General features: G+C 43.5%; 1 protein-coding gene across 2 annotated transcripts in view; it reads right to left on the reverse strand.

Annotated features, from left to right (window-relative positions):
* Positions 1 to 12,583, reverse strand: part of fndc7b (fibronectin type III domain containing 7b) — a 59,707-nt gene that overhangs the window by 26,137 nt on the left and 20,987 nt on the right. For both annotated transcript variants that reach the window (XM_002665313.8, XM_073939657.1), the window contains 13 exons: positions 12,261 to 12,521; positions 11,850 to 12,110; positions 11,491 to 11,754; positions 9,637 to 9,894; positions 8,951 to 9,208; positions 8,601 to 8,861; positions 5,665 to 5,925; positions 4,577 to 4,840; positions 4,211 to 4,471; positions 2,702 to 2,962; positions 2,355 to 2,618; positions 1,981 to 2,241; positions 1,643 to 1,903 (listed from right to left, as the gene is read on the reverse strand). In XM_002665313.8, the coding sequence (XP_002665359.4) occupies positions 1,643 to 1,903; positions 1,981 to 2,241; positions 2,355 to 2,618; positions 2,702 to 2,962; positions 4,211 to 4,471; positions 4,577 to 4,840; positions 5,665 to 5,925; positions 8,601 to 8,861; positions 8,951 to 9,208; positions 9,637 to 9,894; positions 11,491 to 11,754; positions 11,850 to 12,110; positions 12,261 to 12,521 (3,396 nt within the window). The remainder of the gene's footprint in view (positions 1 to 1,642; positions 1,904 to 1,980; positions 2,242 to 2,354; positions 2,619 to 2,701; positions 2,963 to 4,210; positions 4,472 to 4,576; positions 4,841 to 5,664; positions 5,926 to 8,600; positions 8,862 to 8,950; positions 9,209 to 9,636; positions 9,895 to 11,490; positions 11,755 to 11,849; positions 12,111 to 12,260; positions 12,522 to 12,583) is intronic.

Consider the following 12,583-nt stretch of genomic DNA (forward strand, 5'->3'; position numbering starts at 1 on the left):
TTCTTTGTACCATTACTCCCTCAAGGCTGATTTATACTTCTGCTTCCAGTGATTGGTGCGACCCATGGCACCTGCCTTGTGCATAGTCATGAATTAATATCTGCGTGCTGTTTGTGTTGCTCAGCAATAACACTTCTGAAACGCTAGCTGGCAGAAGGTTTTGATGTTCCTCTGTGTCGTGTTTCTTTGAGAGTGTTTTGTTTGTTCAATGCATTTCAGCTTTATTTGTATAGCGCTTTTACAATGTAGATTGTGTCAAAGCAGCTTCACATAAATGGTCATAGTAACTGGAACAGTGTAGTTCAGTTTTTAGTGTTTAAGTTCAGTTCAGTTTAGCTCAGTTCAGTGTGGTTTAAAATCATTACTGAGAGTTCAAACACAGAAGAGCAAATTCATCGATGCGTAGCTCTACCAATCCTGAACCATGCGAGCCAGTGGCGACAGCGGAGTGGGAAAAAAATCTTCACCTAATAGGAGAGTGAAGAAAAAAAACCTTGAGAGAACCAGACTCAGTTGGGCACGACCATTTTAATTTCTCCGCTGGCCAAAAGTCTTGTGCAGAGCTTCAGTCACCGCGGTGGAGGCTGGAAGGTAGTGTTCTGAACACTACCTTAATATACAAGTTTCTCAAACTCATTTAGAGGCAGAAACCGTTGGATATGCAACAACATTAATCATAAGGTCAACACAAAATGACAGTTTCCATCTAGAGCAGAGGTCACCAATCTCGTTCCTGGAGGTCCCGTGCCCTGCAGGGTTTAGCTCCGACTTGCTCTAACACACCTGCCTGGGTGTTTCAAGTGTACCTAGTAAGACCTTGATTAGCTTGTTCAGGTGTGTTTGATTAGGACACCGGACCTCCGGGAACAAGTTTGGTGATCCCTGATATAGAGCTACTTCATGGGGCTCAAAACTTCCCTACTGAAAAAAAACAGCTTAAGCCAGCCTAGGCTGGTTGGCGGGTTTTAGCTGGTTGACCAGGCTGGTTTTAGAGGGGTTTTGGCCATTTCCAGGCTGGTTTCAAGCCATTTCCAGCCTGGTTTTAACTGGTCAGGCTGGGAGATGACCAGCTAAAACCAGCTTGACCAGCCTAACCAGGCTGGGAGCCCAGCCAAAACCAGCTACGTCCAGCTTAAACCAGGCTGGTTACACTGGTTTTAGCTGGATTTAGCTGGCCAGCTAAGACCAGGCTGTAAATGGCTGGAAACCAGCCTGGAAATGGCCAAAACCCCTCTAAAACCAGCCTGGTCGACCAGCTAAAACCAGCCAACCAGCCTAGGCTGGTTTAAGCTGGATTTTTCAGCAGGGTTGTAAACACTTGCTCCATAGGCTTCACGCGGCTCTTGGTCCCACCCACACTGGTCACAGCTACCAAGCCAACCAATCACAGAGCTTGCTGCATATGTCGCTGTGACATGTAGTTACACTTTTTGAGAGGTGCGCGTCAGCGTTAGCATCAGTTATGGTGAGAACAATGCGACCGCAGGAAGGCTGAGCCAGAGCGCATGCACTACACGCAGAAGTACGAATCAGCTTTTAGTATTTTTGGGCATTTAAATTCTGTAAACCATTACCAAAATTTGGGAGATTACCACTGTAACGGGGAATTTAATTACTTTAAATAATCAGATGTAAATGTTACCTGAACGTACGATGACCTCGGTGCTCTGAGAGCTGTTGCATTTTTGTCCCTCAGCAGTGACTGTCAGGACATACATCTGTCCGCAAGGAATTGAAGTGACCTCACAGGAAGTGGAGTTTGCAGTGCAGCAGATGGTCTGTCCGTCTGTACGCTCTAAGGTAGCAGTGTAGCTTAATGCGCTAACGCTCTCATCCCAAAACACAGTCACTGAACCAGTGTCACAACCCACTGAGGTGATCACATTTTGAGGTGGACAAGGGGCTGAAAGAGACGACAGAGACAGAACATTTGAAATTATGTTGTCCTGGACGATGTCCTTCAAAACTGCACTCTCTTACCTGTTTGGGACTCCAAAGTGTTGATGATGAGACTATCACACTGAATGTTAGAAGCAGTGACACTGAAGTTGTAGAATCTTCCACATTCTAGCTCTTCCACTGTGCACTGGTTCTCAGTTGAGTTACACTGGTACAACTGTCCATCACTGTCCATTGCCGTGGCAATGTAGAGCTCCGCCCCAGTTGACTCTTCCCACGTCAGCCAAGCCGAATCAGACAAGCAGTCCATCTCAACATCCAACATAAGCGGAGCACAAGGAGCTTTACACACAAACACACATCGCTAAAGTTAATTTTGATAAGACAAGCAGGATCAATATCAAGTGGTGGAATACCTAATATTAGGTATTACAACTACATTCAATAAGACTAACCTGCAATAACATGGTGAACTGGTGAATTTGCCCCAATGCAGCCATCTCTTAATGGTACTACTGTCAGATTATAATTCATGCCACATCTCAGACTGATATTGCAGCTGGTCTCTGTGGTGTTACACATGTAGTAATCGTGGTTGTTATTGGAGTAAAAGGCCTTCGCAATGTAGAGGACACCATCAACACTAGAGTCCCAGGACACAAATAAGGTGTTTAAGTCACAGTCCAAGTATGGGAAGACCATACGTGGTGGGCAGGCGGCTGAAGGATGTAGAAAAGAGCGTAAGAGACCTCCAAAAATTGAATTCAATGCCATATGTAAGTATTATACAGCATATGTGTACCTGAAGTGACATGTTGCACAGAGCTTTGTGAACTGTTGCAGGTTTGACTATAAGCGACCACTGTCACGCTGTAAGTCAAGCCGCAGCGGATGTGGGGAACTTGGCATTGAGTCACATTAGAATCACACCCCAATACTTTACCATCACTGCTCTTCACTGTGGCATGGTAATAATTGGCTTGACCTTGCTGCTGCCAGGTAATGTTGAGAACAGAGGACTGGCACTTCAGGATAGTCTGCACATTCTGTGGCACACAAGGGGCTGAAGGAAGCACAGAGTTCAAAGGTCACTATACCTATCTTAAAAGTCTAGACCAGTGGTCACCAAACTTGTTCCTGGAGGGCCGGCGTATTGCAGATTTTACCTCCAACCCTAATCAAACACACCTGAACAAGCTAATCAAGGTCTTACTAGGTATACTTAAAACATCCAGGCAGGTGTGTTGAGGCAAGTTGGAGCTAAACCCTGTCGGTACACCGGCACTCCAGGACCTAGATTGGTGACCCCTGATCTAGACCCACCAAACTCCCACTAAAGAGCTAGTGACTATGAAAGGCAACAGTAGTGTTACTTTGTGTTAATGGCATGTGGGTGAAAAACACTGCAAATATTTCAGCCAAGGGCAAACTTTCATGTATAAAATCAAGAAACAAATTAAAAAATGCTTCAGGAGTCAATATGCCAGTGCTCTTTGGACCACTAGTTCATAAAGATATTTAAAAAAATCAGCAGTTCAAGGCGCTCCAAAAGTAAGTGAAAAAGATGCTTGACGAAGTTACCTTAAAACACACTAAACTTGGCAACTCTCAGCATGGTGTATCACTTCCTTTATTATAGACATGTCAGACAACTGACTACATTGAAAGCTTTATAGTAAGTCTTCCCTGTGCAAAATATTTAGCCTCAATCCTAAGCTGCGTCCTAAATCGCATACTTATACACTATTCTTCGCCATTTTATAGTATAAATAGTGTGAGTAGTGCGTTCACGCTGAAAACTCTAACAATAATAAGTGCACTTTAATTCCCCGGATGATGCACTCATTCAGCCGCTAAAATGAAGTGTGTAATGATGGACACTTCACACACTCAACGACCGCAGGTTTGCTTACGTAGCGGAAGGGGCGGAGCTATCGGATGCACATGTTGAATAACTTTATTTTGGATGGTGAAAGCAAAATTCTCTTACGAGAGTGATTATAGCGCCTCCCGATGGTGAATGCGGTTACACTCACGGCAGGTATTATTTGATAATTAGGTCGTTTATTTTACTGATTTGGCAACCGTCAAACGTCATCAGGGAAACGGTTTGAGTTTCCGCTTAATAAAAAAAACATTAGTGTGCCATTTGGGACGCCACTACATACATATACTATCCTGTTAAGTGTGTAAGTGCATAGTGCATGAGTGCATAGTGTGCCATTTGGGATGCAGCTCTAGAGTGTTTGCAGCTGCAGTAGCATTCTGGGAGGATTTGCAGCATTATTCAGACTCAGAAAGAACTTGTTACCTGTTTCAAGAACGTGAACTTCACTCTTGGGACCAGTACAGTTGCCATCCACACCAGATACATAAATCTGATAAGTCTGTCCGCACTGCAGGCCAGTGATATTGCAGGTCAGCTGGGCAGTGTCACAAGTCACCTTATGACCTCCATTGTCCTCAGCGACAGCCATGTATGTCAAGGCGCCCTGGGAGGATTGCCAGGAAACGGACACAGTGTTTGAGGTACAAGACGATTGGATGGATACCTGAGCCGGTGGACATGGTGCTGGAGAAGCAAAAGAAAATCAGCTCACATGTCGACATACTACCTTATCTTTTGTTGTTGTTGTTGTTGTTGAATAGCATAAAAGTAGTGGCTTGAACTCGTTACCTGTTTTAAGGGCAATCCATTCATCTGATTGGGATGGACAAGTGAGCCCTTCACCCTCCACAAGAACTTGGTAACGGTTGCCACAGTGCAAGTTGGTGACATTGCAGGAGGAGCCAGATGTACTGCAGCTGACTTTATGATTTACATCAAACCCTTCTGCAGAAGCACTATAATTCAGAATACCATTACCGGGCATCCATGAGATCAGAGCCGAGTCTGTGCTACAGTCCAGAGTTGCTTGTAGATTAGACTGTGGGCATGGAACTGGTAAAGAAGGATGCAAACAGGTAGTAGTTTTGTTAATACACCACTATAGTTGCAGAAATGGTAAATTTCCGATTCTGATTGGGTGGAAGGTGTGCAATAAAATCAAAAGCAAGTTCCAGTCAGATTTGATCACAGTTTATAAATGTGCTTCCCTTAAACAAACGTTCAAACATGCTCCAAAATATTGAGGTAGCTAATACATGTTACTATGAGCTATTAGATATGACTGTGTCATTTGCATGCACTCACATAAGATTAGACCAGGGGTCACCAATCTCGGTCTTGGAGGGCCGGTGTCCTTGCAGGGTTTAGCTCCAACTTGCCTCAACACACCTGCATTGATGTTTCAAGTATACCATGGAAGACCTTGATTAGCTTGTTCAGGTGTGTTTGTTTAGGGTTGGAGCTAAAATCTGCAGGACACCGGCCCTCCAGGAGCAAGTTTGGTGACCCCTGGATTAGACTGTGGGCAAGGAACTGGTAAAGGGGGATACAAACAGATAGTGGTTTTGTTAAACTTTAAATTTGCTCAACAATATTTGCAAAGAGGTAGCTAATACAGGTTACTATGAGCTCTTAGATAAGCTATTGACACGCACTCACACGATCTCTCTCTGATTCCAGCTCTCCTGACAATAGGTAGATTATTCATTACACTTTATATTATACAATGTTTATTGTGGAGTGGTTTAAATGTGCTCTTGCTTGTGTTTATAGTCTTGGACTTTATACTGACCCCTATTGGCCTGGATGTGTGCATTTTGTTTAATTGACACAGCAAATTAGCTATATTGTGTACATGAAAAAACTGTGATCAGTACCTGTCGTAACATTGATAGGTGCGCTGGTCAAGCTCGTGCAATTGTTGTCTTCGGCGGTGACTGTTATGGTGTAATTCTGTCCGCATTCCAGGTCTGCGAAAGAGCAGGTCGTATCTGTGTTGGAGCATGTGCTGTGTTTCCCCAATGTGCTGTTGCCCTGAACAATGTATTTGCTGGCACCACGAGCAGAATCCCAGGTTACAGTGGTGATGGATGTGTCACAGTTTGTTGTCGCCACAACATAGGTGGGCACACAGGGGGCTGCGAGACACAGAACAAAAGATGATTGTTTGAAGAAAAACCCAATAATCTATGCGATATTTTTATAAATATTCCTGTGTACATCTGAACTATGTTAATTGCAATAAATTCAATAATTGCAATAATTCCTAAACCGATTCTATGTTGGTGATTACTACAGGAAGCATTTTAAATTAACTTTAACTGATGCAACAGTCTAAATAAAACTGTAAAATAACTTTACTTTTTTTTAAAATATTCTGTCTTAGATTTGGTTCATGATTGTATTTCTGAAGGCTGAAAAGAAGCATATTTAGTGTTGCATATGTATCCCTGCTGGTCCTACACCAACCAACCCGCTCCAAGCTGGGATTGAACCAGCAACTTTCTGCAATGGTGTCGGTTGCTCTAACAAGGAGGCTAAAGACCATGGCCTCTTGTGTCTATTGCTAGAGCACCTTTTAGAGATCAGAGGATTGAGGTTTACCTGCACAGCAATTCACTAGCTGGCCTCTCTGATCTCACGGATTAAATTAGTTTAATACACGTAAACAGTCAAAATAGTAACTTGGAGTGCTGGGGTCCGTTCTTCGTACGTGGATTACTCAGTTAGCTGGATTTGGTTATTGACGATTTGACATGATCCAGGATCGTTTCGTTCTTCAAAGCTGATCCGAGAGTTGTTGTCATGGCAACAGTTCTGCTAGGTCAAACCTGATCGGGAGCAGGTTCAATTCATATAAACAGGATTGGATCGGGTCAGTTCGTGCAAAGATTATACAGAAAGTATGTTCCGAATTCTGATATTTTCTTACAGTAGTAGTTATACCCTAGTAGCAAAGAATTCTGACCCAGATTTGGCAAAAAGCTGGCACAGCAGGCATTCATCCGGCACTGGCATACAGCATGTGGGCCAAACATGGCCGTGGTTTGGCAGAGGTGGCACCGTTTTTAAGGCGGCACACAAGATTTGGGCCAGATGAAAAACGTAGTATTTGGCCCAGATTTAAAAATTTTATAAGTGGGCCACAGTGAGTTTGGCCAGTCTTGACCCACATTTAAAATACACTAAAATCATTTTTGAGTAAAGAAAAAAAAATTCCACCAATCGGGTCACTTTGAGAAAAAGCGTGCCCATAGTGTGCCTAAAGCGCATCACTCCATGGGTTTATCAATTTCATTGCAATCGTGACACACCAACCTATCTGGCCCAGTTCAGGCCCAGTTATGAGTTATTAACTTGGCTGAGACTTGGCCCAGATATGGTCCGTGTTTGGCCCTTGTCTGGAAGCCAGATTTGGTCCAGTCATGTACCGTAATTCACTGCGGCATGTGGGCCAAGCAAAACCTGATTGTGTGGGCCAGAGCTGGGCCAGAGAAATTTTGCTATGTGGGTATACACTTGGGAAAATAGTACATATTTTTAAACTATATATATAAAGTTATAGTTATTAATAAAATAAATTAAGTTATACATATTAATAAAACGTATGCAATCTGCACCCTCGAAATGAAAGTACAAAGACTGCCACCTGGTGGTGCAAAGAGAAAACTTATTGATATGAACTTTTTAGATCGCTTTAGTACAATAATGTGTATAATACAAATGCACAATATGTAACTTTTTTAAAAGCAATAATACATTTATGCAGTCATAAACATGTTTTGATAGTTAATATGCCAGTGATTTGATGCTTCGCAAAAGTTGCAGACGCCTTTACCAATATCAAAATGCTTTTGTAAACAACCAGTTATTCTTTACACCGATTAAAAAAACGGCAACTATAATAAAGAAAATATTTTCTAAATGTAGAACTAAATACACTGATATGCATTGAAATACATGATAAATGCTCTTGACACATAAAAGTGTAAAGCCTGCAGCTCACAAATGTGGAAGGTTATTGCGTGTCATATTTAACAAGCCGTTTACTGCTAATTTGATGTAATTTTGCTCACATGGATAATTGAATATTAATCAGATGATGTCATTACGCTGCTGTGCCGTCAGCCAATCGTTGCATTGCTGATCATGATTTTGAGGATCGATAGATCTGTCCTTCACAACACACGCAGCGATCTCAGATCAGTTCATCCAGACATTCTAATCTGATTGGTGAACTTGTTTGAAGAACCAAATTAGCGAGAGATCAGTTATCAAGATTAAAAGATCCAGGATCTGCCAAATCATCTTAGATCATTTAAGCGAGGTACGAAGAACGGACCCCTGGTGATTATTACCATGATAATGATTGCTAAGCCCACACAGAATTGGTGCTTGCAGATGTATATAGAAAGTCTACAGGTTGTTGACCCTGTCCTTCTCTCCTATGCGTTTTTTTTTTTCAGTTGGCTACAGAACAAGCTACTGCTGTCCAATGACTAGCCTAATTGACCTAACTTGCCTAGTTAACCTAATGAAGCTAGTTAATCCTTTAAATTGCACTTCAAGCTAAATACTAGCTTTCTGCAAAATAACTAGTAAAATAGTATGCACTGTCATCATGGTAAAGACAAAAGAAATCAATTATTAGAAGTTATTTAGTAAAACTGTTATGTGTAAAAGGTGTTTTGTTCTCTCTATTAAACAGCACTTCTATTCAAATTAAAAGTTTACAGGAGGGCTCATGCTTTAGCCTTTTACTGTATATATTGAATGCTAAAGTATCCCTAACCTGTGTGCAACTACGTCTCACCTGTGTTGAGGCTGAAGGTCTCGCTGGGCAAACTGGTGCAATTTCCGTTGAATCCAACCACGCTGAGTGTGTACGACTCTCCACAGCTCAGCTGTGTGAATGTGCAGGACCTGTTTGTGCTGTTACACATCGTCATACCGCCCGTAAAGTTGAGTGCAGTCACCATGTCAAACTGATCTGCTTGATTATTGTCCCATGTTACTGTAGCAATGTTAGTGCTGCACTGCAGGTGAACAGATGGACTGTGCGGTTGGCAGGGGGCTGATGGGATAGAAATGATTGATTATGGCTTTTACCGCAATACAGTTTTTGGATTGGTTTACAATTGTTGGGATCAATAGCCAGGTTACCTGTCTGGATGTGGTAGTCTGAACCATCAACTACACAGCTAGTTTTGGATGTTGTTACAGCAATGCTGTATGTGCGGCCACATCTTAAGTTCGTAATGGTACAGGAAGTTGAACTCGTATTACAGGAAACCCGAGTGCCATCTGCACCAATAGCCAGGGCTGTGTAGGAGTCGGGGTTGCTTGCACTGCGATCCCAATGTACAGCTAGTGTGTTGTTGCAGTCTAGCTGTGCCACCACATTACTTGGCAGGCATTGGGCTGTAACACACATAGACGTAGAAGAGAACATCTGTTTACTAAGTATGAAACCCTGCTGAACCAGCCTAGGCTGGTTGACTGGTTTTAGCTGGTTGACCAGCCTGGTTTTAGAGGGGTTTTGGCCATTTCCAGGCTGGTTTCCAGCCATTTCCAGCCTGGTCTTAGCTGGTCAGGCTGGAAAATGACCAGCTAAATCCAGCTAAAACCAGCTTGACCAGCCTGGTTTAAGCTGGAAATAGCTGGTTTTGGCTGGACTCCCAGCCTAGGCTGGTCAACCTGGCTTTAGCTGGTCATCTCCCAGCCTGACCAGCTAAAACCAGCCTGGTCGACCAGCTAAAACCAGCCAACCAGCCTAAGCTGGTTTAAGCTAGATTTTTCTGTATGAAAGAAATCCCATATCAGTAGAGTGGATATGTGCTCTCAATTACCTGATTCAAAATGAATGCTGTTGTTAAAAGTGCTGTTGCAGAAGCCAACAGTGGAAACCACTGTAGCTGTATAGGTATTTCCACAGTCCACCTTCACAGAACAGGATGTGGTGTTGGAAGTACAGGAGACAGTTTGTCCATTGTTTCCAACCACATTGGCAGTGTAGGAGTATGCCCCTAATCCAGGCTGCCAGCTGATGGCAGCCATGTTTGTGCCACAGCTAGGAGCAGCTGTCAAGTTACTAGCTGAACAGGGAGCTGTGGATCAATAGAAGAAACTCAGGTCAATACCCCTTTTTACCAACCATTGTATTGTGACAGCATTTAGTATACTCATATTCTCCACAGGAATTCAGATAAACGTTCATTATTGTTCATTAGGATTAGTTCACCCCAATATAAACATCCTGTTTTTAATTATTCAGCCTTGCATTGTCCTAATCCCCCGAGGCCTTCCTTCATCCTCAACCAACAAATTAAGACATTTAGATGAAATTCTTGAGCTCCCTCAATCTCCAAATATGTCCAGAAAAGGAACCAAAAACATTGTCAAAACAGTTGAACATGTGACTTTAGTGGTTCAACTATAATCACACGAAGCTTCCAGAACACATTTGTGTGCCAAAGAAAGTGTAAAAACTACTTTGTGCAATGTCCTCTCTTTAGCCACATCAGATCATGGTGTATGATTAGTATGGGAAATACATAACTTATGACACATATAACACATGCTGGGGGAGGTGTGTCGTGGACGAAAGTGAAGAGCGGGGGTGGGTGGTTGTGGGTGTCACGGACGAAAGTGTAGAGAGGGGGCGGTGGGATGGTGGGGTGTCACGGACAGAGGGTTGGGGAGTTGTGGTCGAAGAGGGTTGGGAGTTAGGAGGGAGATTGGTAAAATGAGCTTCCGGGTCAGATTTCAGAGGTGATCCGGATCCGGCTTGTTCTGACACAAATTAAGCCCGGCATATACTACCATGGCTAGAAATTAAGTATACATGTACAGTACACCTGTATGAATCCCATTGTTTTCATGCTTTGTTCTTGGTGGTTCACTGGTAGTGAACTGCTTATTAATGTTATACTGGTGGTGTAACTGGTGGTTGTCCTCAATGCTGCTGATAAACTGGTTCACAAGCATGGTCTTGCAGAGTCAAAGCATCACTTATTGTAATATTCGAAGCCAGCAGTGGCCTATTGGTCAGAGAGTTGTATTTGTGATTGAAAGGTTGCAAGTCCCGGCACTGGCAGGGATTGTAGGTCTTGAAAGTGAATAACTGGTATTCTCACCACAATCAATACCATGGCAAACCCTGCTGAAAAACCCAGCTTAAACCAGCCTAGGCTGGTTAGCTGGTTTTAGCTGGTTGACCAGGCTGGTTTTAGAGGGGTTTTGGCCATTTCCAGCCTGGTTTCCAGCCATTTCCAGCCTGGTCTTAGCTGGTCAGGCTGGAAAATGACCAGCCTAATCCAGCTAAAACCAGCTTGACTAGCCTGGTTTAAGCTGGATATAGCTGGTTTTGGCTGGACTTCCAGCTTGGCTAGGCTGGTCAAGCTGGTTTTAGCTGGTCATCTTCCAGCCTGACCAGGTAAGACCAGGCTGGAAATGGCTGGAAACCAGCCTGGAAGTGGCCAAAACCCCTCTAAAACCAGCTTGGTTGACCAGCTAAAACCAGCTAACCAGCCTAGGCTGGTATAAGCTGGATTTTTCAGCAGGGTTTGCCATGGTATTGATTGTGGTGAGAATACCAGTTATTCACTTCCAAGACCTACAATCCCTGCCAGTGCCGGGACTTGCAACCTTTCAATTTTAGGGTTGCAATATAAAGATAACTGAACAAGTTTGGTGGTTTGTACCTGTGTAGATCTGTATTGGACTTCCGTAGGGACTGGTGCAGGCGCTGTCCTGAGCAGCCGCTTGTACAATGAAGCTCATCCCACAGTGTAACCCTGTTAAATTGTGTGATGTTGTCACTTTGCTGACGGTGGAATTCAGCCCGTTGATCTGACTGATGAATAGGAAGTAGGTGACTCCCAACTGAGGGCTCGGGTCCCACGTGATGCTGATGTCATTAGTAGCGCAGCTGGTGTGACTGGCCAGATTCGAAGGTGGGCAGATAGCTAGAAGAATGGGGAATTCAGCCCAAACCGAAAGGTAGTCAGTAACGCAATATGATAAGAGAAATCCTATACTACTACTTGTCCTGTTTGCTGACCTGATTGTAGACTGACTGGTGTGCTGGGTTGACTCTTGCAACCACGGTCCACCGTAACAACAGTAACGGTGTAGTTATCACCACACTGCAGTTGGCTGAAGGTGCAGTTGGTGCTATTGGATGTGCAAGTGTAGCTAGAGCCATTTCTACCGGTTGCTGTGGCAATGTACATTTCAGCATTCTTGGCGGCAGTCCAGCGGACAAATCCGACATTACCATTGCATTGTAGAGAAACTTGCACATCACTGGGAGCACAAGAACCTAAAGGTGTGTGGAGGGAATAATATGAATTTTGTAACACTAAAATTAGGTGAAAACAGTTAACTAGTACCTAAAATGACGCAGCACTCAATATCACTGAAAGCATTACACAATACAACACACAGATTAAATAAAACTGCTAGTACCTACCTGCACTGAAAGTGTATGTAGCTGATGGGAATCCCGAACACGTCCTAGAGAAGGGTGTAATCACAATGTCGTAGATCTGACTGCAGTGCATGCTGGGTAGTTGACAGCTGGTTCCATTGACAATACTGAACTTGAAATCCCCATCGTGGCCCAACGCCGTGACATTATAACCCACAGCCCCAGGACTTCCATTCCAGGACACGAAGGCAGTGTTATTCGTACACTGTAGTGCTACAGTCACATTCTGTGGGGCACAAGGAGCTGAGGGCACATAATATCTAATTATAATATACATACAGACATAATAGTCATAATATCTTCTC

This window comes from Danio rerio, chromosome 23, assembly GCF_049306965.1.
Source record: "Danio rerio strain Tuebingen ecotype United States chromosome 23, GRCz12tu, whole genome shotgun sequence".
Lineage (NCBI taxonomy): Eukaryota > Metazoa > Chordata > Actinopteri > Cypriniformes > Danionidae > Danio > Danio rerio.